The 24,112-nt window shown below is 36.7% G+C and overlaps 1 protein-coding gene across 2 annotated transcripts in view; it reads right to left on the bottom strand.

The window, feature by feature from the left end:
- ABCD3 (ATP binding cassette subfamily D member 3) overlaps window positions 1-24,112 on the bottom strand; it is a 94,742-nt gene that overhangs the window by 20,023 nt on the left and 50,607 nt on the right. For both annotated transcript variants that reach the window (XM_069063375.1, XM_069063376.1), the window contains 5 exons: window positions 9,146-9,243; window positions 8,445-8,568; window positions 5,889-5,945; window positions 4,094-4,236; window positions 2,738-2,807 (listed from right to left, as the gene is read on the bottom strand). In XM_069063375.1, the coding sequence (XP_068919476.1) occupies window positions 2,738-2,807; window positions 4,094-4,236; window positions 5,889-5,945; window positions 8,445-8,568; window positions 9,146-9,243 (492 nt within the window). The remainder of the gene's footprint in view (window positions 1-2,737; window positions 2,808-4,093; window positions 4,237-5,888; window positions 5,946-8,444; window positions 8,569-9,145; window positions 9,244-24,112) is intronic.

The raw sequence follows: 24,112 nt of genomic DNA, 5'->3' as shown, positions 1-24,112 counted from the left end.
GGATCATGTGGGTTGTGATGTTCTCTGACCCTGGAGAAAGCTATATATACCCTGTTGTGAGGTTTTGCTTTGGGACTCACTCATGGGAAGAGCTGTGTGATTTGGCCAAATGAGATTCTGGATAGCTGTTGAGTTTGAAAACCCAGATGTTGGTGTTTCTCTTTCTGGTAACTAACTAGATTTGGATGTGATGGTCAGACAGCTGGAAGCCCTGTCGGTCTGTTTGTCTGTCTGTATTTTTTGTCTGCTTGCAACTTCTGTTTGTATTTTCTGGATGCTGACTTTTCCCTCTGAACTAGGTAAATGATATATGTTTGATTAAAGTGAGATTGTTAACCCCTTTCTGAGTTGCTTTCCTTTAGAAAAGCAGATCAAAGAACCTGTGCTAGCAGTCATCCTGGGTATGCTAGGGTGCTTGCTGCTACACCCAGAGACACGACTATAAGGCATATATTACAAGGAAGTAACAGAAAGGAGGACTCCATATAGATCAAGATATTTAAAGCAGTGCTCCTTATAATAGTAGATGCTGATCAGTTGAGGAATGTCTGAACTGTGACACATAAAGATAAGAAATGATGACTGAATTAAGCAGAGAAGCAAGAGAAGACATAAACTGACATAAAATAAAATAACCAGAAACAGGAAAATAACATTTACAATCACAATATTGTTAACAGAAAAAATAACAAAATCATCTCTGAATATATAATTACAATGATCAAAATTGGTCCCAAAATAAAGATTTTTAAAATTGCATCTTTATGTTCTCTCTGCAGAGCTGGGAGGACTAAGTAGAGAACATTGTATTGTGAGACTTAGCTGTTTTATTTTGCTCAAATGACTATTTTTTCCTTTGTAACAAAGGGATAGCTGTCTGGGTAGGGAGGATGTGGTAATACATTAGAAATAAAGATGAAGTAAATACAAAAGATAGCAGTAACCTAGGAGAGATCACAGTGGCCATGGATCACCTTAACGCCCAAGACTGAAAAAATCATGCTAAGCATCTAATTCTATGCATAGGGCATTCCAAACATTTCGGTGCACTATCATTTTTTATATCCCTTGTATATAAAGCTAATAGGGTTCAGTCACCCACCCATTTTGTGGTACCATCAAACATATACTCTCAGATACTGAAACACAGCAGTCACAGCTGAACCTAATTCACCCTTCATCCAAAAGAACTGCAAGAGACTCACTGATAAGACCCTCCAAGAAAATTGGTGCTGACCCCCTACCTCACTCAAAATATGAAGGAACTCAGGAAGGTGGCTCCACCATGCACCACTACCAATCTTTCCAAGAAGCATTGCATCCCATCCCCAGCTCGCCAACTTATTTTCCTATTATCACCTCCTCCTCCTCCTCCCCCCCCGCCCCCCATCTCCATGCTCTGGTTACTTTATACTTGAAGTATGGAGAGCCACAGAGATTCCCTGGGTGTATGGTCAGTGAGAAAGTACACTCAGTTTGGAGTCAGAAGGCCTGCATTCAAATCCTGGCTTTGACATTTACTACTTGCGTGATCTCTGGCAGTTTACTTAACCATTTATAAGGGATGGTACTGAGGAGGGTGTTGGATCAGATGACATTTAAGGTCCTTTTTAACTCTAACTCTATGGATGATGCCTCATAGGCAAAAGCTTCCAATTATGAAAATCTGTGACTCTGTGGCTCTGATGGTCTGACTAAACAGATTGCTGATTCGAAAGGGAATATTTGTAACCTGTCATTTCCTCTCTATTAAAAATAATCAATTTTCGGGGAGGCTAGGTGGCGCAGTGAGGAGAGCACCAGTCCTGGAGCCAGGAGGACCTGAGTTCAGATCTGGCCTCAGACACTTAACACACACACACACACACACACACAAAAACTAGCTGTGTGGCCTTAGGCAAGTTACTTAGCCCCAGTATGCCCTACAAAAAGCAAAAAACAAAAAAAATCAATTTTCATGTTATCTGGTATTTACCAATTTAATGCCTGAAGTTACTGATTACTATATATAAACACACAGGTGTATATGTCTGTGTCTGTGTCTTTGTGTATGTGAGCACTTTTATTCTGGACAGATACAGTCACTGGAAAAATAAGCTAACCAGTACTGAACCAGAGAGTGGACACTAGAATGCCCTGGGGATTAAAAGCATAATGCTTTCTCAATTATTCCAAACTATTTACCCAAAACAATGACCCAAAGTTTTAAAATATTCTTTCTATGGTGCTGTGTGATTTTGAGTCAAGGAATGCCACAATCTCTTAAGTACTGAAGTTAAAAGTCACCAAAAGAGCAAAGGAGAAATATAGAATGGGCTAGACTAGGCTGTAAATACATTATCAATGAAGGACTCTGTGAGAAAAATGGCATAAAATATATCATCATAAAAATGTATACCTGCAAAAGGGACACCAGTCATCTGTAGAGAGTAAGGAGTAACTGATGAAAAGGCTATCTGTTCTACTTGTATTCAGACTATGCTAACATACCTAAAGGAAGACCCTCAACATTTTAGGTGGATGTCCAGTTCCTAACCACTGGATAATTTATGGGAGGATACAGATAAGAGTTTTATAGAATGAGAGGGGATAGATGGACTGCATTTTACACTGCTGAAAGGACTAGTCACACTGATGACAGAAGAGCTATTGAACTATCAATGTATGTCATAACATATATTAATTCCAAACTAATAAATTTTTCTTTAATAAGTCAGTAAGTTTCTTTTTTTCTTACCAGTTTACGGAAGACTGAATGAATTGTTTGCTTTTCTTTTTTATTCCCATTGTAAAAGGCAATTTCTTCACTATTAAAGAAAAAAAGGAGCATTAATATATATTCTCAACCTGAGACAAAGCACAGTTATGAGTGAGTTCAAATGTATATCTTGTGCCTAAGAAGAGTTTACACAGTATGTGACTATCATATTATTGACAGTTTAATTCATTATTAACCTTTGAGAAAAATAACCTTATCTTTAACCTTTTCATTTGTTCACAAAAATAACACATTTCTATACAAATATGGTCTGAGGCACATCTACCCACAATCTGTACAACATTATGGCAAAAGTCTTAATTCCTGGGGCAGCCAGGTGGCACAATGAATAAAGCACCAGTCCTGGAGTCAGGAGGACCTAAGTTCAAATCTGACCTCAGACATTCGACATGCTTACTAGCTGTGTGACCTTCAGCAAACCACTTAAGCCCAATTGCCCTGCCTCAACCCTCCAAAAAGGCAAAAAAAAAGTCTTAATTCCTAGTTTATGAAAACAGGTTCCTGTTCATTATGGCTAGCCTAACTAGTTCAAAATAGTCACAAATGAAATATCACAGCTAAAATGCACCATGATCTGTTTTCTCCCCATTTATCATAATATCAGGGACATTAATAATATTTCCATCATTAAAACAAATATTTTACTTTTCAAAAACATTTTTTACTTTTTCTGAGTGATGAAAAGATTTGAGAAAACAATTCACCAATCTTCTTGGCAAAGGACTTTGCCACTATGACTTGGGTGCCTTCCCACCTGGGAAGATCCCTCCACCCCACTGGTTAGTTGTTCCCTGAACCTCCATCCTGAAGAAGGTCCAAGGCCAGACGTTCCTCATTTCTGTCTTGGCTCCACTTGTGACTCTCTGGACTTTGTCACCATGTCCCCATCTGGGTCCCTCTTTCTCCCATGCCCCAAGACCCTTTATAGATCCCTTTTATGTGCTTTCTTCCTCCATAATAATTTAAATGCACTGAAGGCTAATACTGTTTTTCTTTTCATTTGTATTTATGTCCCCAGTGTTTATAACATAGTTCCTGGCACATAGTAAGTACTTAATATATACTTGTTAATTTGATATGACTTAAAAAATGAAAATCAACTTTAACTACATAAGACATGGAAGTCACTGTCAGGGGCACTACACATTATATAGTACTAGGACATTTGGAAGGTTCTCTACAATCTCAGTTAACAGGCTAAACAAGTTTTTTTAATTTTAATAAGCAGTTTATCAGTCATCTTTGGTCTTGTTCTTTCCCAACTACATTTGTAAAGATGCATTTATATCATATCTTTAATCAAATTCTATTTACCTGTTTGTGATGAGCCGAGAATTGACATATCTATATTCTCCTTCATATTTTTGTTCAGTCATTGTCATCTTACCAATGGGTCTCCTGAGGCGGGTCAGGAAAAAGCCTGAGACAACCAAATAGGCCATCATACTAGCTGGTCCCTGTAATTGTCATGGAAAAATGTAAACACTAAAAGAAATCATGATATTTTCACCAGAAGAAAACTATTTTACAAATCTGAAGTTATAACTTACAATGACTTTAAATAAAAGTGGTTACTGTAATTAGATAGAAAGGAGAAAATAATAATGGTTAATTTTTACTGAAAACTAAATACTGAACTATCCATGTTTATGCTAAAAGCCAAATATATGATCCATATACAAAAAAATTAAGTATTTTTAACTTTACATTTTTTACCTTAAAATCATATAAATATAAATTTTTATTTATGCATAGTCTCCATTAACAATTTTTAGGTTGCCCATTGGGGAATGGCTAAACAAATTGTGCTACTTGAATATAATAAAATAGTATTGTACAGGGGTGGCTAGGTGGCGCAGTGAGTAAAGCGCTGGTCCTGGAGTCAGGAGGACCCAAGTTCGGTTCTGGCCTCAGACACTTAACACCCACACAAAAAAACTAGCTGTGTAACTTTGGGCAAGTTACTTAACCCCAACCGCCCTCCAAAAGGCAAAATAAAATAAAATAAAATAGTATTGTACTGCAAGAAACAATGGTTATGAGGAAAATAGAAAGTAAGATAAGACATATGCATGGAAACAAAATGAAATAAGCAGAACCAGGAAAACAACATAAAACTCAATGACTATTACATTGTAAATGAAAATAGTAACAAGAAACTAATCAAAACAGAAAACTATGAAATTATAATAAACGACTCCAAAGGAAATATCTCCCTCTCACTTCTTTGTACAGTGGGTGGGGGAATCAGAGATGTGGAGGAATACATATAACTTCAGATTTTCTCAATATATTGGTTGTTTCTGCTGAACTTTTTTTCTCCCTTTTTTATTTTGTGTTATAAAGGCTAGTTACTGTCGGAAAGGTAGGTGATATAAAAATTTTAAATATCAGTAAGAATTTTAAATGGCTACTAAAAGTTCTTACAAGGAAAAGAAAGAAACTAAATATGGTCTCCAGGAAAAGCAAGGAGTTAGAAATAAAAAGGAAAGTCTAAATGAAATTCAAGATTTCATTCCCAGTATTTCCCTGGATGACAAGCATACCAACAAGTAAAGTTATTATAAAGTCTATTGGTGTCATATTTTCTTAAAGCTAAGCTTTAATGTTGAATTCTTCAATGTTCAAAAGTTGATTCTTTCAAACAGTACTAAGAGCAATGAGGCAAGGATATTCAAGGTAAGCTGTCCTCAGGGATAAAGGGCAGGCTAAATGTTTATATCGATTTGAAAGACTCTAAAAACCATTTGGAAATATTCAACATGTAATATTAAAAATTCAGCATTTAAAATTCTTAGAGCAATAGAATCATCCTAAAAATCTTTATTCAGAAATTACTCTGAAAAGACAGTTGTTCATATGCATTCACAGCTCTTACTGACATAAAATTTAACCTTGTATTTGACTCAGTCTTATGGCATTAAAAGTTAAATCAGAGACTTTTTATAACTACAGGGTCACATAGTTACTATTAGGATTTTACCCCTACTACATTATAATCCCTGGGTGCAATCTAGGTACTCTGATATGTACATTCATTTATTCAGACCACTAAGGAATCTATGATCAAATACAATAAGTAATACATTAGGAAACAACTCCAACTTACCTGAGCTCCAATTGCACTTGTTAACTTGAAGATATACAAAACTATATCTAAAAATGGCTGTAAAATAAAAATATCATTAGAACTCATATCTGGATCAGTAGCTGAAAAATTAAGAAAATATTTAGTTTTATTTAGCATTCAATGAGAAACTGTCAACATGTATAGAATTCCAATACATACAAAACTACAATAAGAAAAGGAATTACAGTGGTGAAATGTATAGTGCCTATCCTTAAATTATAATGAGAAGATAAAACAAGCTATATTAAAGATTGAATAAAGGGTTAAAATCCACTAACAGGGGAAAAATGCACATTTATTAAAATTTTTATTGTGAGGAACAACAATTTGATGGTTTAATAAGACCCAAATGTAGCAATGGTGGAAACAGATTTAGTCTAGGAATCTGTAGTTCTGAATTCCAGTCCTGATTCTTGTCACTCTAAAGCAAGTTATTTGCTTCAGTTTTACTGGAAAAAATTCTAGGACATACTACTAAGGTCTAGATTGTAGTATTAAAATGATAGTTAGCTAATATCCATAAGTGATACCAAAGAACCAACATGGCATAAGCAAAAACAAGTCATGCCAGACAGGACATCCCTTTTTTTGACAGTTACTAGATAGGTAGATCAAGGAAGTAAAGACTGTTCACCCACATTTTAACACGGTATTGGTAGTATCTGACAAAGTCTCTCATAAAGACAAGTTGAAGGGATGTGAGCTAGACAAAAGAAGAGTTACGTAGATTCAGAAGTGGCTAAATGACCAGAAGGACATATGGTCAATGTGAAAGGCAATCTTTCATAGAGTGTCCCAGTGACTTATGCTTGACTCTAAGCTGTTCAATTTTTATCAATGACTTCTATAAAGGTCACAGGTGGTATACTTATTAAATTAGCAGTTCATGCAAAATTGGTAAGGATACCTACTATATATTAAATGACAGAAGTGGAATTTAAACATCTTAAAATAGGGCACAGGACTGAATCTAAAATGATGAAAATTTAGTAAAGATAAATGCAGAATCTTACAATTGGGTTCAAAAAAATCAACTTCACAAGCATAAGATGGAAGAAGGATGGTAAGACATCAGCTCATCTAAAAAAGATTTGGGGATTTTGGTGGACTACAAGCTCAATATAAATCAAAAGTGAAATGTCAACCAAAAAAAGCTAATGGAAAATTTTGAAATACATTAAGAGAGGCACAATGACCAGAAAAAGTCTTAGTGCATTCAACCCTGGTCAGACAAATTGGAAAAGGACATAAATAAATTGGATGGTATGCAGAAATAAGCAACTGGGATGGTGAAAAGTCTCAAAATCACGTGATATGACTATGAAAATTACAATGAAAAATCTGTAGATATTTAATTTGAGAAGAAATTATATACAGACATGATAGCCAACTTTAAGTATCTGAAAGGATGTCACAGAAGAGAAATTAGATTTATTTTGCTTTTTCCCACATTTCTCCCCCCCAAAAAAGTACATGTGATTATATTAGTCAATCTGCTAAAAGTTATTCCCAGAAATAATCCAAGTGGTAACAAATGCTTAATGAATATACAAGAACATATAAAGACTGTCAATAATATATTTTACAAATATATAAGAACTATATCAGAATACATGTGGTCAAATGAGGTAAGGGTGAATTATTAGAGTATTTCTAATACTAAAGTTTGAAGTCAGTCAAGGAAGATTTGGGGGAGATAAATCCTAAGCAGAGTTTGGCAAAGAGATATAATACTAAGAAGGGGAATGCAGTTTAAAGAGAGATTTGGAGAGAAATATAGAGCATAGGTAATGACAAACAAGTTTTTAAATTACTCAGAGGGGGCAGGCTAGGAACAGATGGAAGATGAGTGTGGATAGGTCACATAGATGGGACTAAGCAGTATAATAAACTATAGAGGGTTTTGAAGCCCATTTTATTTGATGTAGAGTTAGCTATTATTACATAATTAAGAGGAGAACTGTATGGTTATTATTTATCAATTGATAGTTAAACAATGTTTTAACAAATATAACTTACCAGTAAATGAAAGACAGAAAATTAGACTAAAGAGAAAGTGGCTCCAGTCAAAAAAAAAAAAAACTACCTCATTAATGTAACTATCAGACAATCAAGTCCACTTGGGTTGTGGCTAAAGGAATGAAACTAAGAAAGCTGGCAAACAGAAGTGAATATAGATAATATATAATCTTTTATGGAGAGCATATAATTCTAAGAATTTAAATTTCAAACTTAACAGTTTTGAAAACTGCTTCCAAAAATTTAAGTTATGAATTAAACTGGAAGGTAAAAATCTATAAGAAGCAAAAGTACCTGAGATATTTGTACTAAAAAACCTTCCTTGAAAATGGTGTTTTCAAAAATCAAAAAATAAAAGGATTAAATACTAGTTCAAATTTTAATTTCATCTTACTACAAATATCACATAAAAACATTTAAATACTAATTTGCTGCTGCAGAATATTAAATTCTCTTAAGAACTACACAGCTCAACAAGAGAAATTACAAAATTTAAAAGTGATTTCAGAAACTTACCTTACTAAGGTTTGAGTAGAGATCAACTACACTGTTACAAAACTTTTCCACATCCTGTGTAAGCAGCTGGTCTGGATTAGCTATTCTGTTATCCAGATTCCCCATTTTATAATATGTGAAAGCTCTGAAACAACAGAAAGACAAAGACTTAACAAAAATGAAAAAGCAAAAACACTTTACTTTCCCAAAGTAGAATATAACCAAAGAAAAATAAAATTCTAGAACTTGAGAAGGCCTTGAAGATTATCTCATCCAATCCATTTACTTTATGATAAGGAAAACCGAGGCCAAGAAAGGTGAACTACCTTGACCAAGGTCACACAGCTAGATCGTAGCAGCCTGGGTGTAGCACTGGAATCCCTTGACTCTTGGTGCAATGCCAATGCAATGTAGTATTCTACATCATGCTGCTTCTGAGAATATTTTTCTTGAAAAATATAATAATGGGGCAGCTAGGTGGTACAATGAGTAGAGTACCGGTCCTGGAGTCAGGAGAACCTGAATTCAAATGCGGTCTCAGACACTTGACACACTTACTAGCTATGTGACGTTGGGCAAGTCACTTAACCCCAACTGCCTTGCCTTCCCCCCTTCAAAAAAATAATAAAAACAAATCTCAACTGATATGAAATAGACATAACTGTTTAATTTAATTGCATGGCAGCTTAAAAAAAAAGGGGGAAAAATAGGTTATCACTTACTGGAGATATTCCTCATAGAGGTATTTAGTGAGCCTAACTCGGAAGCACAGTTTAAGTTCATTTAACCCAAACTTCAAAAAGTTATTCACCAAAGAGATCTAAAACAAAAACACAAGTCATTAGTTTTGTTTCATTTCTGATTATTAAAAATAACTAGATACCTATTCTTTACTCTCTCTCCAAATCTTAAATTTTTATAACTGGACAGGAGATTGAAACACTATTCAAATCAATCTAAAACAGTTTTCAAACTTTTTAAATTTAAAAAGTATAAAAGCATGTGTTTCATTTTGTTGGTCTAAACCTAAGATTTTATTAGCATAGGAGATTTCTGATAAGTAAATTCCCTCCACTAATGCAGATAGGCAAACTATCCGAGCAACTTAAATATTTTGAGAGTTGTCTGGAGTCCTTAAATGTTAAATGACTTGGCCTATAGTCACAAAAGCATTATGTGACAAGAAGTAAGCCATGAACCTAGGTCTTCCTCACTTGGATGTCAGTCCTCTATCCACTATCCCATGCTGCCTTGCACAGATCTGTGAGTGTTTTATGTCATTATGAGTGATTTGTGAGTGTTATGTCATTAAATCCAAAGTATAAAACACACTAATAAAGTTGCAAAAACAGCCACTAACATAACCTTGTTAGCTTTTGCTTTGAACTTTAATATATACTACCAATTATCAAAAGCACAGACATCTAATCCCCTCTTCCCCGTTATAATTTTGTCTCCTATTGCCCTCTTTTACTAGTAAAATAAATATATCGATCTGTCAACTATTCACTGAAGATTCTCCTAGATAATTTTCTATATTGTAACTTGGAGGGTTTGTGATCTTATCAGTATGGGTAGCTCTCCATACATTTCCATCCAGAACCTCTTATTTATGCCCTTCTACCTTCTATAAATTCTTCCTAGAGACTAACATATTGTGCTAGAGGCTTTCCCTTGGTTCATTTAGAATCTTTAAGAAACCAATATAGGATATGGGCTATTTATCTATGAATTATTCCCATTACATGATATTAATATGGTATTACTCTAAGAAATCACAAAATTTTGGAGCTTGAAGGATCGGAAAAAGTCATCCCAACTTCTTGATTATGTAACTTGCCCAATGTCATTATGACTACAACCTGTGTCTCATAACTCTCAGGCCAGTGGTCTATTAATCTAATTCAACTAAACACTTATTAAGGCTGTATTATATGCAGGTCTTACTTATGGGTAAAGGAATAAATATCACTATTGTCTATACTTTAAAATATCATATCATACCGTCCCATATAATTACAAACTTTATACTTTTTCTGGTAAAAATTAATACTTATAATATTGATCACTTGTTCTGCTTTTAAGGAAATACTATTCTTTCTATTAATCCTGGTGAAGTATTTTTGTTTTTTAAAAAACAGAATGGCAAGTGGGAGTGAGTTAGAGACAGATGATCAAAAAGGTCTTTTGCACTGTGGAACAGAAAAGTTTAAGAATCATTTAAATCACTGAAATAAAGTTGAATTGCCAGACTTTAAAAAAAAAGAATCACTTCCAAAGGATTCCAACTTCATGATGGTAAATGTAGCAACATCACTCAACATACAGAATATAAGTGGAATCTCCCTCTAATAGCTACCATAAATATAAATATACCATAAACATAAATGTTTAATATAACAAGGCTGGACTCCTACTAATACTGTTTTGCTGACAAGAATATTAAATCAATTAAACAAAAGCTTTTCTGACACAGATGTGTTCATAGATATACCTGTCCAGTTATTTAACAAAGATGCTGTTTCTGATTCAACAATTAAGTCATGTACACACACACACACACACACACACACACACACACACACACAAACACACACACACCGAGTACTCAATGAAATTTGATGGGATTTCCCCCCAAAAAAGTCTTACTGGTCTTACCACTTCTTCTTAGACCTTTGCTGGATCTTCATCTACATCACATCCACGACCTACGAATGTTGATAAAGCTCTGTCTTGGGTCTTTTTCTATTCCCTCTATACTCTTTTATTTGTCCATCCTTCACCTTCTGTGGGTTCTATTATTATTTCTATGCAGATGACTCCAGATCTTTATATTCAGCTCTAGACTCTGTCCTAAGCTTCAGGACAGCATTACCAACTACTTGAGGTACACTTTTTAAAAAATAGTCCAAAGGCACCTGAGTCAGTGTGTCCAAAGCATAACTCATCATCTCCATGGCCCTACAACATGCCCTTCTTCTGCACTTTTCTAGTATAATTCAAGGGTGCCACCACCATTCTAGTCAACCTCAAGTGTGTAATCTAAACTTTTCATTTCACCTAACACATTCAGTTATCTGATATTGTCATTACTAGTGCCACAATCTCTAGTTTAGTTTCTCATCCTTCCCCTACACTACTGAAATACACCCATCCTCCACACAGTTATCAAAGTGTGGGCCTGACCATGTGACCCTCCCCTCTCTCCCCTAATTCAATAAACTGCAGTGGCTCACTTTTACTTCTAGGACCAAATATAAACTGTCCGACATTAAAGCTCTTCACAAAGTGGCATAAACTACTTAACATACAAATAAATCTTCATATACATTCTACAATCTAGCCATGCTGGGCTACTTGCAGTTCTTCACACATGATGCTCAATCTCTATACCTCTGCATTAATGTCCCTATGCCTAGAATGCCACCCCCCCCCACCTCATCTTAGAATCCCTGGGTTCCTTAAACGTTCAGCTCAAATGCCATTGCCTGGAAGAGTCTTTTCAAGGTCACCCCAGCAGCTCATCCCTTCCTCCCTAAAGTTACCTTGTAACTACTCCGTATTTCATTATATATGTGCATGTTGTCTCCCTCATTACAATTTTAGCTCCATCGTATCCTAAACCCTCAACACAATGCCTGCCTCACAGTGCTTCATAAATATTTGCTGAATAATTGACATTAGGGAAGGCACAAAGGGATTCGCACATACCCCCACAACAGTTAATATTTCAGTTCTTAAGTCTGAAGTACATGAAAGGTACTATAGTAAAATGGAAGGGATAAACTGAAACCAAAATGTGAAAAATCCATGAATATTCAGCTAAATGCTTAGTACGTATTTTATGGGCAAATGGGAGCCACTGGAGATGCTTCCAAAAATTTCAGTTTTGTAATCCAAGAACCTGCAAATCAGAAAAAATGTGGCAGCTATGCATTCCATGCATGCAAGACAAACTGAGGAAAAACATAATTGTGGCAAAAGGTTAAATACCAAGTTTGAGGAGCAGGTAGATCAGTATGATTGGATAGTTGAAGCCATAAAACCAGACAAGATTAACAAGGGAAATAGCATAAAGAAACAGAACACAAGGGCGGCCAGGTAGCACACCGAGTAAGAGCACCGGCTCCAGTGTTGAGAAGACCTGGAGATCGAATCCCAGGCTCAGACACTTAGCACCCACCCAGAAACACCTGGCCGTGTAACCTTGAGCAAGTTACTTAACCCCAATTGCTTAGGGGCGGCCAGGTGGCTCAACGAGTAAGAGCACTGGCTCCAGTGTTGGGATGACCTGGATCAAATCCCGGTCTCAGATACCCAGCACCACACCCAGAAATAACTGGCTGTGTAACCTTAAGCAAGTTACTTAACCCCTATTGCTTAAAAAAAAAAAAAAGAAACAGAACACAGAGCATTAGGGAATGACTACATTTATAGTACCAGGAGAGGTGATGGGCAAAGTGAAGAAAACTAAAAAGAAATAAACAGGAAGAAAAGCAGGAGAACATCAAGGAAGAAGAGAAAGAGTCTAAAGGAATTAGTCAGTCATAATAAATGTCAAAGAGAAAGACTTCTGATAAAGAGTCATTAGATTAGGTCCCATTTTGCATCAATTTTCTCTCCCAAAGAATGACAACAAGATTTTTTTTAAAAAGGAGGGGGTATGGGCAGCCAGGTAGCACAGCGAGTAAGAGCACCAGCTCCAGTGTTGATAAGACCTGGAGATCGAATCCCAGGCTCAGACACTTAGCACCCACCCAGAAACACCTGGCTGTGTAACCTTGAGCAAGTTACTTAACCCCAATTGCTTAGGGGCGGCCAGGTGGCTCAGCGAGTAAGAGCACTGGCTCCAGTGTTGGGATGACCTGGATCAAATCCGGGCTCAGATACTCAGCACCACACCCAGAAATAATAACTGGCCATGTAACCTTGAGCAAGTTATTAACCCCAATTGCTTTAAAAAAAAAAAAAGAAAAAGAGGGGGTAGAGGAAGAGGGGATGGCAACTCAAGGTAAGTGACATGGAAAAGAGAACCCTACTAGACTTAAATTAGCTGAAGACCCTGGATATGAACAAAATACATCCAAGGGCACTACTGAAAAAACTTGAACATACTGCCTAATTGATGTCCGTGAACTCTGAGAAATCATGGTGAATGGGTAAAGTGCCCTAAAATTGGAGAAAGGCAAACATTACCCTGAATTTCAAAAGGGGGTGGGGAAGGGGAATCAGATACTATACAACAGTGAAATTGATGTAAATTCCTGGTAAAATTCAGCACAGATTACTAAAAGAACAATTGGAGAGTATATAGAAAGTGAAGAAAGTATTACTAAAGGGGGAAAGGGTTAGCAGTTCATTAAGAACAAGTTATGGAAGAATAATTTCATTTCCTTTGAGTGTTACTACTGCTACTTGATATGTGGGAGGGACAAAGTATGTAACAGCTTACTTTAATATAATTTTAAAATTTACAAAACACCTTAAACATTACTTTAATACACATTACCTAACCTCAACAATTGCATGTGGTAAATAATGTTAAGTATTCTTATTCCTATTTTACACATTAATAAACTAACAGAGAGGATAAATGATTTGCCCCAAGTCATAAAGTTATTAAAGGCCAGAGCCCAGATTTGAAAACAGGTTTTTGAACTTCACATTCAGCACTCTTTCCACTGTGTTTTACTTAATTTCAGCAAAATATCTGACAATCTCACATAATAATACAACTGAAGACAAGATGCAGAAATGCAGATTGGACAATATTTCGTTATGCAGGTAAAGAATTTGCTGAATGACAGGTCTCAACAGTATTATGAGTCTACCAAATTGCGGGGTTTTTTTTTCCTTTCATTCTACTCAACATTTTTACAATAATTATACTTAAATTTTGAACATCATGAATGTACATTTTTTCTATTCCATTTTAGGCTGCAATTATTTTTGTCATTATGTTTCTATAAATCCCCTCAACAGGAACCAACCCAATGAAATGAAGACATCCTACTGTTTGTTTTAATGACTCAAAGGTATTCAATGTAGTTTTTTTTGTATTCTGTTCACCTGATTTCTCTCAGTCTTTTTTTTTTTTTTAAAGCAATCGGGGTTAAGTAACTTGCTCAAGGTTACATGGCCAGTTATTATTTCTGGGTGTGGTGCTGAGTATCTGAGCCCGGATTTGATCCAGGTCATCCCAACACTGGAGCTGGTGCTCTTACTCGCTGAGCCACCTGGCCGCCCCTAAGCAATTGGAGTTAAGTAATTTGCTCAAGGTTACACGGCCAGGTGTTTCTGGGTGGGTGCTAAGTGTCTGAGCCTGGGATTTGATCTCCATGTCTTCTCAACACTGGAGCCGGTGCTCTTACTCGCTGTGCTACCTGGCCGCCCCGATTTCTCTCATTCTTACTACATAACTAGTACACCCCTTTTTCTAACACATGTCCTTGACATTATATAGTCTATGAAACTTCTTGAGTGCAAATCATTACTACTAATATGCTGTAGTCTACTTATATCCAGGCACATCTTTCCATTTGCCCTTTTGCTTGCTTATAAATCTGATTATGGCATCAGGGTTCTATTTCAAATACATATACCATCCTCATTAAAATATCAATGTTGAAGCATAAAGCTGTTTGGAATCAGTGAAAATTCCATCCAATTTCAGTTGGAACTCTACTCCTGACCTAATTCTTGGTCCAACTTATTTGCATCTTCAACCATTCAAGACAAAAATATTTAAGGAAATATCCAATAAACAGCTCATCTAGCCTCACATCAGACGGTCTGATCTCCTGTGTTTTCGTCCACTTTGTTTTTTCACTCTGGATGGTTAAACTGATTGCTGTCTAATGAATATGGGTTTTTTCTGAAAATATTCTGTAATGCTCCTGGGACAAATTCAAGTATGCCATCTGGGGAAAAGGAACATTAAGAAAAACTAAATTCTGGTAGGAAATCCTTGTATTTAGAATCTACAAAGGAGATGAGAAATTCAGATCTGAAAAGAACCTCAGGTCTTTGTGACATTTTATAAATTAATAAACTGAACCCCTGAGCAGTTCAATGACAAACTCAGGTCCTCCAGTTCTGAAACTAATGCCGCTTCTATAATAACCAGAGTAATACTGCACAAAACTTCTTGTGAAATCAATGATATATTTTACTTCCTACCTTCCTGACACAGCCAGCACAATGATGGAAAGGGCTCAAACTTTTAAAAAAGCTAACAAGTGTCAGAAACTGCTTAAAGCAGCAAGACTATAGGGTAGTCTTCAAAAGACATGAAAGAAAAACTTCAGAGATTCCCATGTAAAAAGTCTGTGAACCTAAGAATGTAGGAGCCACGAAAATGATTAGCTATGGTGACTTTTAGCGAAATGTAATTTCCCAGCTTATCCTTTTTTTTTAAACCTTTATTCAGCATAACCTTATCTGAAATAATGATTGCTACTTCTTTCTGCAGTTCCACTAAAGCAGAAAGACTATAGGCTAATCTGCAGAAAAACTCAGGTCTTCCTGAACCTGGGCCCAGTATTCTATTCACCAGGTCACCTCGCTATCTACATTTGCTAGCAATCTAGACAGATTTGCTCCAGTACCTCACTTAAACTCTATGAATCTTTGTATTTCAACAGTATTTCTTTGTAAACAACATACTGTCATATTCTATTTTCTAATCCTTTCTATCCCGGATCTTTCATTTTATGGGTCAGTTCATCCCGATGATATTCAGAGTTGTGAAGATGTACTTTTCTCCATCCTCTCCTCTTTGTTTTTTCTTCTCTTTACTCCCACCTCCCTCTTATAAACTAGAGAGAGTAGAGAGGGAATTTGCTTAACACATGTGATCTCATAACTGAAACAATCTGTTTACTCATTGTTACAATCATCTCACTGGGTTATTTTAAAAGCTAGAGATGCTCTAATCAGTGTCACTATCCTCATCCTTATTCAACCTTTCTATTAATCTGCTTTTGATTTTTAACCTTGTTCTAATAAGTTGATAATCTATACAGAGAACTGCCTGTTGATAGTCAAATTAATTGCCTTCAAAATGTATTCTTGAAGTCACTAAAAAAAGGTGTAAGTTGACAATATGTAAAATCTTGTCAAGTTCATAGATTTTCTACTTCTTAGCTCACTGTATCCAATATTAATGCATAAGATGCATTAATGCATGCAAATTACTTGAGATGAAGAATTATTTCATATGGTTACATTATACGATAGCAATGGTCATGCACATGTGCTTCTAAAATGAGGCTGACTCACAACGTCTGATTTTGACCAGATGAAAACTGGATTAGGATGGCTTCTCCATCTTTTAGTTAGTTCTTTATAGTCAGTTGAATAAATGAGTAAATTATTATTTAAGGCTTAATATAAGTTAGCACTGTGTTATGCCCTGGGAATACACAACTATAAGCCAAACAGTTCCCAACCTTCAGACGCTTATGTTGTAATAGAAGAAAAGAGCACATATCAGGGAATGCTGACCAAGGATGAGTGTTACAGACTGATAAATAGTAGGGCAACTGACTGACATCATTTTTAGGATTGGTAGTACTGACTTGATTACTGTTCTCAGAGCAAGAGCTGGAAAGGGGAAGGAAAGATAAGACAGTTACCTACATACATACATACACAGACACACACAGAGAGAAAAAGAGAGAACTATCACATGGAGATTGCTAGGAAGTAATGTAGGAGGCTAAGATGAGGTGAATATCCACCGAACAGAGGCAGGGTCATAGGGTGGGAATCTTTCATTCAAGACTACAAAGAAATAGCACCAATTGTATCAAAGTACAACAGAAAGTATTTATTGGGGCAGAGCCAAGATGGTGGAGTAGAAACAGGACTTCCTCGGGGCTCCCACTTCCTCCTCCTCCAATACATGTAAAAAATTACTCTAAACAAACTTTAGAGCTATAGAACCCACAAATAGACAGGCAGAAACTAACCTCCCACTGAAGACAGTCTGTCAGGGCGGCAGGAAGGGTCCAGCTCAATGCACTGGGAGCTGAGCCCAGCCCTAAGAGAGTCCCAGGTTTTAGCCTCAGGGTGGCCCAACCAGCCCCAGCTAGAGGGATGTCGGGAGAGTAGACCACCAGCAGCTGTGGCGGTTTCCAAAATTATCAACCCATAAATGCCAAAGACAAAGTGAGAGGTCAGTGAACTCTGGGAACAGGGAGTCCAGGAGTGAAGTCTGGCCTCTGCCCCCAGGGCAAGAAGCAGCTGAGGAGCAGTGGCCACAGCTGCGTGGCTGCTTCAGAGCTCCCAGCCTGCAGATTGCAGGGGGAACCAAGCAACCAGTCTGAGGGGTAATCCCTCTTGCTTTAATCTGCTTGGATCTGGATCCCTGGCTTGGGTGGAAGTCCTGGGGTGTGTAACCAGTGTGCTAGAGCCAATGGAGGCTTCTGAGAGGGCACCCATCTAACAGCTCTGGCAACTGAGAAAACCCCAGTAAATTGGGACAAAGCTCTCCTCTCTGCAAGCAGAGTTCTACTGTGGCAAAAAGCTCAAGAGTCAAGTGGTTGAGTGGTAACATGAGAAAGTGGGGGAAGCAGGGCAAGCACAGCGGTCCAACTTTGGATTCCTTTTTTGGGGACAAAAAGGATCAAGGAATGGAGCAGGAGGAAGACAACGAAGTCAGAACTCCTGCACCAAAAGCTTCCAAGAAAAACACGAACTGGTTACAGGCCATAGAGGAGCTTAAGAAGGATTTTGAAAACCAAATAGGAGAAGTGGAGGAAAAATTGAGAAGAGAAATGAAAATGTTGCAAGAAAATCATGAAAAGAGAGTCAACAACCTGACTGAAGAAAATAACACCGTTTTTTAAAACAGACTAACTCAAATGGCAAAAGAGGCTCAAAAAGGCAATGAGGAGAAGAATGCCTTAAAAAGCCAAATTTGCCAGATGGAAAAAGAATCTCAAAAGCTCACTGAAGAGAATCATTCCTTTGGAAGCTAGTGACTTTATGAGAAATCAAGATATTATTAAGCAGATCCAAACAAATGAAAAAATAGAAGGCGATGTGAAATATCTCATTGGAGGGGCAGCTAGGTGGTGAAATGAGTAGAGTGCTGGCCCCGGAGTTGGGAGGACCTGGGATTGGTTCTGGCCTCAGACACGTGACACCTGCACAAAAAAACTGGCCATGTAACCTTGGGCAAGTTACTTAACCCCAATTGCTTAAAAAAAAAAAAAAGAAAAGAAATATCTCATTGGAAAAACCACTGACCTGGAAAATAGATCGAGGAGAGATAATTTAAAAATTACTGGACTATCTGAAAGTCATGATCAAAAAAAGAACCTAGGGGCGGCCAGGTAGCACAGCGAGTAAGAGCACCAGCCCCAGTGTTGGGATGACCTGGGGATCGAATCCGGGCTCAGATACTTAGCACCCACCCAGAAACACCTGGCCGTATAACCTTAAGCAAGTTACTTAACCCCAATTGCTTATAAAAAAAAAAAAAGAATCTAGAAATCATCCTTCAAGAAATTCTCAAGGAAAATTGCCCTGATGTTTTAGAACCAGAGGGCAAAACAGAGGTTGAAAGAATCCACCAATCACCTCCTGAAAAAGATCCCCAAAAGAAAACTCCTAGGAATATTATAGTCAAATTCTGGAGTTCCCATATCAAGGAGAAAATATTACAAGCAGCCAGGATGAAACGATTTGAATATTATGGAAAAACAATCAGGATAACACATCACTTAACCCCAATTGCCCTCCAAAAAGCAAAAAAAAAACAAAAACAATCAGGATAACACAGGATCTGGCAGCTTCTACACTGAGGGATTGAAGGGCTTGGAATATGATATTCTGGAGGTCAAAGGAGCTGGGATTGGGGCAGCTAGGTGGTACAGTGAATAGAGCACCAGCCCTGGAGTCAGGAGGACCTGAGTTCAAATCTGGCCTCAGACACTTAACACAAAAACTAGCCATGTGACATTGGGCAAGTCACAACCCCAACTGCCCTCCAAAAAGCAAAAAAATAAATTAATAAAAAGGAGCAGGGATTAAAACAAAGAATCACCTACCCTGCAAAACTGAGTATCATGTTTCAGGGGATAATATGGTCATTCAATGAAATAGGGGACTTTCAAGCATTCATGATGAAAAACCCAGAGTTGAATAGAAAATCTGACATTCAGATACAAGAAGCAAGAGAACATGAGAAGGTAAACAGGGAAAAGAAATCATAAGGAACTTATCAAAGTTGAACTCTTTACATTCCTACATGGAAATAAAGATAATTGTAATTTATGAAACTTTTCTCAGTATGAGAATAACTGAAGGGAATATAAATATATATATGTATACATGAAAATATGTCTATATAGGAAGGCATATGAGCATATGAATATATATGTGAGTGTGTATATATGTGCACAAGTACACATAGAGGGCACAGGACCAATTGAATAGGAATGGATGATACTTAAAAGGTGAGATTGAGAGGTAAGAGAGGAATATAATGAGAGGAGATGAGGACAGACAGAATGAGGTAAATTATCTCATATATATAGAAGAGGCAAGGAAAAACTGTTACAATGGAGGGGAAGAACAGGAAGGCAAAAAGGAATGCTGTCAACCTTACTCTCATTGAATTTGGCTTAGGAAGGGAATGACACACACACTAAATAGGGTATTCACCCTACAGGAGAGTAGGAGGGAAGGGGATGAGAGAGGGGATGATGGAATTCGGGAGGGCAGGCTGGGGGGAGGAAGTTGGAAGCACCCACTTTTGAAAAGGGTCAGGGTCAAAGTAGAGAACAGAATAAGTGGAGGGGTGGGATAGGATGGAGGAAAATATAGTCAGTCTTTCACAATATATCCACTATGGAAATGTTTTGCATAGCTACACATGTACAACCTATATTGAATTGCTTATCTTCCCAGTAAGGGTGGGTGAGAAGGGAGGAAGGGAAAGAATCTGGAATTCAAAGTTTTTAAATCAAATGTTTAGGGGAAAAAAAATTTATATATATATATATATATATATATATATATATATATATATATTCCCCCCCCCCCCCCATGTAACTGGGAAATAAGATATACAGGCACTGGGACATGGAGATCCATCTTGTCCTACTGGAAAGCCAGAGTGGGGATGGGGGAGGATTTAGGAGAGAGCAGATTGGGAGAAAGGGGTATTCAGTGGGATGGATGTTTTGGGGTGGTGGGTAGGGGAAAGATGGGGAGAAAATTTATAACTCAAAATCTTGTGGAAATGTATGATGTAAACTAAAAATAAGAACTGACAATCTACTGCTTGAAAACAGCTTAACTGCTCACTGTAAAACCAGCAAAGGAAACAAAAACACCAACAATGTAAAAAAAAAAAAAATAGCAGCTAGCCTCCTACTATGAAGAAAAAAAAATGGCCAAGACTATATTCAAAGACTGGATTACTGAAAATCAGAACAAGTCACTTTTTCATTCAACGCTAAAGGATTGACAAAAGAACCCAAGTGGGCTGTTAAGAGCTGCGGATCTTTATTAGATTGCAAAACATCCATCTCAAGAAAGTTTGGGTCCTTTTTTTCTTTTTTAACTTCCAGTGGCACTAGAAGTTTTGGCCCCATTGAGGGAATGATGAAATCTGACAAATATACTATATACCAAGAAACACAATTGTTCTAGAACTACAGAAATTCTGAAATGGAGATGAAATAGTACAACATAATCTTTCACAATGCTATATCAAGAAAAATATCCAGGAGATGTAAATAAACACATGCTACAATGGTCTGAGAATTTTCTTGATTTATATCCCATTTTAACACCTATGAAACATCTGCAGATTTAAATATTTTTTAATTAAAAAACATTTTTTTAAAGAGAGGAAAAAACACTTTTGGTTTATAATCAAGACTTGACTTGAAAAAAGTGTAATTTCAAGATGAATTAAACAACCTATCAAAATCTTGTGAACCCAAAGAAAAATCATTTAAAAATTATGATAGCAAAAGGATACACTGCATATGAGAAATTTTATGGTAAATGTGAAAAGTTTATTGTATAACTCAGTAAATTTATTATTCTGTCCCATATAATTCATATACCAATGTATGTTTGCTATAATGTTTGTTTATGTTTATTTTGAGTATTGCAAGGCAAGATGACTGAGGGAATCTATGAAATGAAGTGCATTGCTGTCTTTGGATACACAATGAAAATAAACCCAACTCCTTCACTAGGCTCTCTGAGAACCTCTACCGTGTTTCCCCGATAATAAGACCTATCCTGAAAATAAGCCCTCCCCTTACTGTGTAAGATTCCTCTAAAATAAGCCCTCCCCCAAAAATAAGCCCTATTGAGATTGCTACTGTAGTGAAGGTGATCCCCTGCACTACACGCTACATTACAGTACCCTCTGTATGCACCGTCCCCCCCCCCGTGAAACGCACGCCATGCTCCGAGCTGCATCCAATCAGAGCTGCAGCAGTGAGCGAGTCATCCTGTTCTTCCCCAGTGATTTGCTTATTGAATAAAGGTACATTTTTTTGTTCACATTTACCTGTTTATTAAAATTGCTGTCAATGTTCATTAAAATAAGCCCTCCCCTGAAAATAAGCCCTCTGGTGTTTTTCTGTCCAAAAAAATTAATAAGACAGTGTCTTATTATCAGGGAAACATGGTATGTAGCTTTTCCATAGAGCTAAAATTTCTTATTGATTTTTTTTTAATCCTTTCCAGGGTTCTGCCTGAGTTCTTCCAGTAATGCACCAACTCAATGGTCATCAGACAAAGACTACACACCAAGAACACCAGGAGGTAAATTAATAATCATAGATAGTCCAAGAATTAGGCAGTTATACCTCCTTTTATCTTCACCATCACTGTGGAGACAGAAAGGAACCATATAGAATGTCAATTCTGCCTTTTTGTCCATTATGTGGCTTACTATGACCCCAAAATATTTATGATCAGAGGATCAACCCTCTGGTGATAAGTATCACTGTAATTTCCTGTCATATCCTTGGCACAGATAAATTTCTCATATAGTCCATTCTTGAAGTCTTCTCTGGTTTGTAGCAACTTCCAGTTCTTGTGTCCACCTGGAAAACTCAAGATTACCTTATCTCCATGTCACACTGAGGATCAGAGCAGGAGTTTTGTGAAAAAATAATAGCAGAAACTCATATTTACATAGCACTTTAAGGTTTACACAGTGCATTTCTCACAAAAAACACCAAGGTAATTTTGTTAATGACATAGCCAGAAAGAAAGCTAACATAACATATTGGATGACAGAACTGAGATCTAAAATTATCTTGACGGAGAATGGAGAACTGAAGCTAACAAGATGAAATTTAACAGGAATGAATATGAAGCTTTCACTTGAAATTTAAAAAAAAAAAAGAAAAAGTATTGGACAGAGGGCAGGAAACATGAACGGTTCCAAGTAATTGTGAGGTATGAGACACCAGTGAGTAGATGAAATGAAAGTGGAAAATTAGATCACAGAATTGAATTCAAGGTCCTGTGAAACCAGAGAATTAGAAGTATCAATATAAAGTGACTAAAGTCAACAAGGATAACTGGCAGGGGTTGTTAAGTTAAAAATGAACTCTGTCAAGTACTTAAGTCACTGAAAAAGTAAATGTCTAAGAGGTTCATGGAGTACTATGATTAGACTGGGAAGCTGGCAGTATAACCAAAGGGCATGAATGTTTTTATATAAATTTTATTGATATCCTTTGTTTTTTACATCAAAAGAAATCTCTGTGTTCCTCCCCTCCTTCCCCCAATCACCTCAAAACAAAACTTTTTTAAAGACAAAGAGGAAGATGTGAAAAAAAATAAGAAAAGCTGATCAAAATAGGAAAAATTCTAAATATATCTGCTATGATCCATACCCATGGACCTCCCACCTCTCCAAAGGAAGATTTATCTTCTCGTATCTCTTCTTCAGAGCCATGCTTGTTCTATGTAATCTTGCAACATTCATTTTCAATTGTCTTGTGTCTGTTACTCTTTCCATTTACATTGCTGTAGTCACAGTATATATTGTTTTCTTGCTTTTGCTTAATTTCATTATGCATCAATTCATGTAGGTCTTTCAATGTTTCTCTTTATTCATATTTGTCCTATTCTAAATCACAGGCATATTGCATTACATTCATGTACAATTTGTTTTGCCATTCCCCAATCTATAGACATCTACTTTGCTGCTACCACCACCACCACCACCACACACACACACACACACACACACACAAAAAGTCTACTTATAATTATTTTAGTCTATATGGGGGCACTCTTCTTATCAACAATCTCCTGGCAGTATATGCCTAGTAAGAAAACCTCTGAGCCAGTCTACAAACATTTTAATCATTTTATTTGCAAAATATTTGTGATCCATAGCTCCACTAACAATGTACTAGTATACCTATCTTCAAAGGGCAAGAATTTCAAAAAATGACCCTACTCCTCAGATTTGCATCCAACATTTATTAAGCAACATGCTAGATGCTAAGGGAAACACAAAGATAAATAACAAAGTTCTAGACTTGAAGAAAATTATGATACAATATAAGACATGCATGGGAAATGCAAGTAACTGAGATAAAATAAAATATAAACTCAGATAAAAATGACATTCATAAAGAAAAAGATATTTCTAGTAATGAGATGAAGAAAAATGTCAGAGTAGGCAGCAT

This window comes from Petaurus breviceps, unplaced genomic scaffold (genome assembly GCF_028583685.1).
Source record: "Petaurus breviceps papuanus isolate PSGF00001 unplaced genomic scaffold, PetGlider_PUasm1.0 90564, whole genome shotgun sequence".
Classification (NCBI taxonomy): domain Eukaryota; kingdom Metazoa; phylum Chordata; class Mammalia; order Diprotodontia; family Petauridae; genus Petaurus; species Petaurus breviceps.
This window is presented reverse-complemented; position numbering and strand designations above follow the sequence as displayed.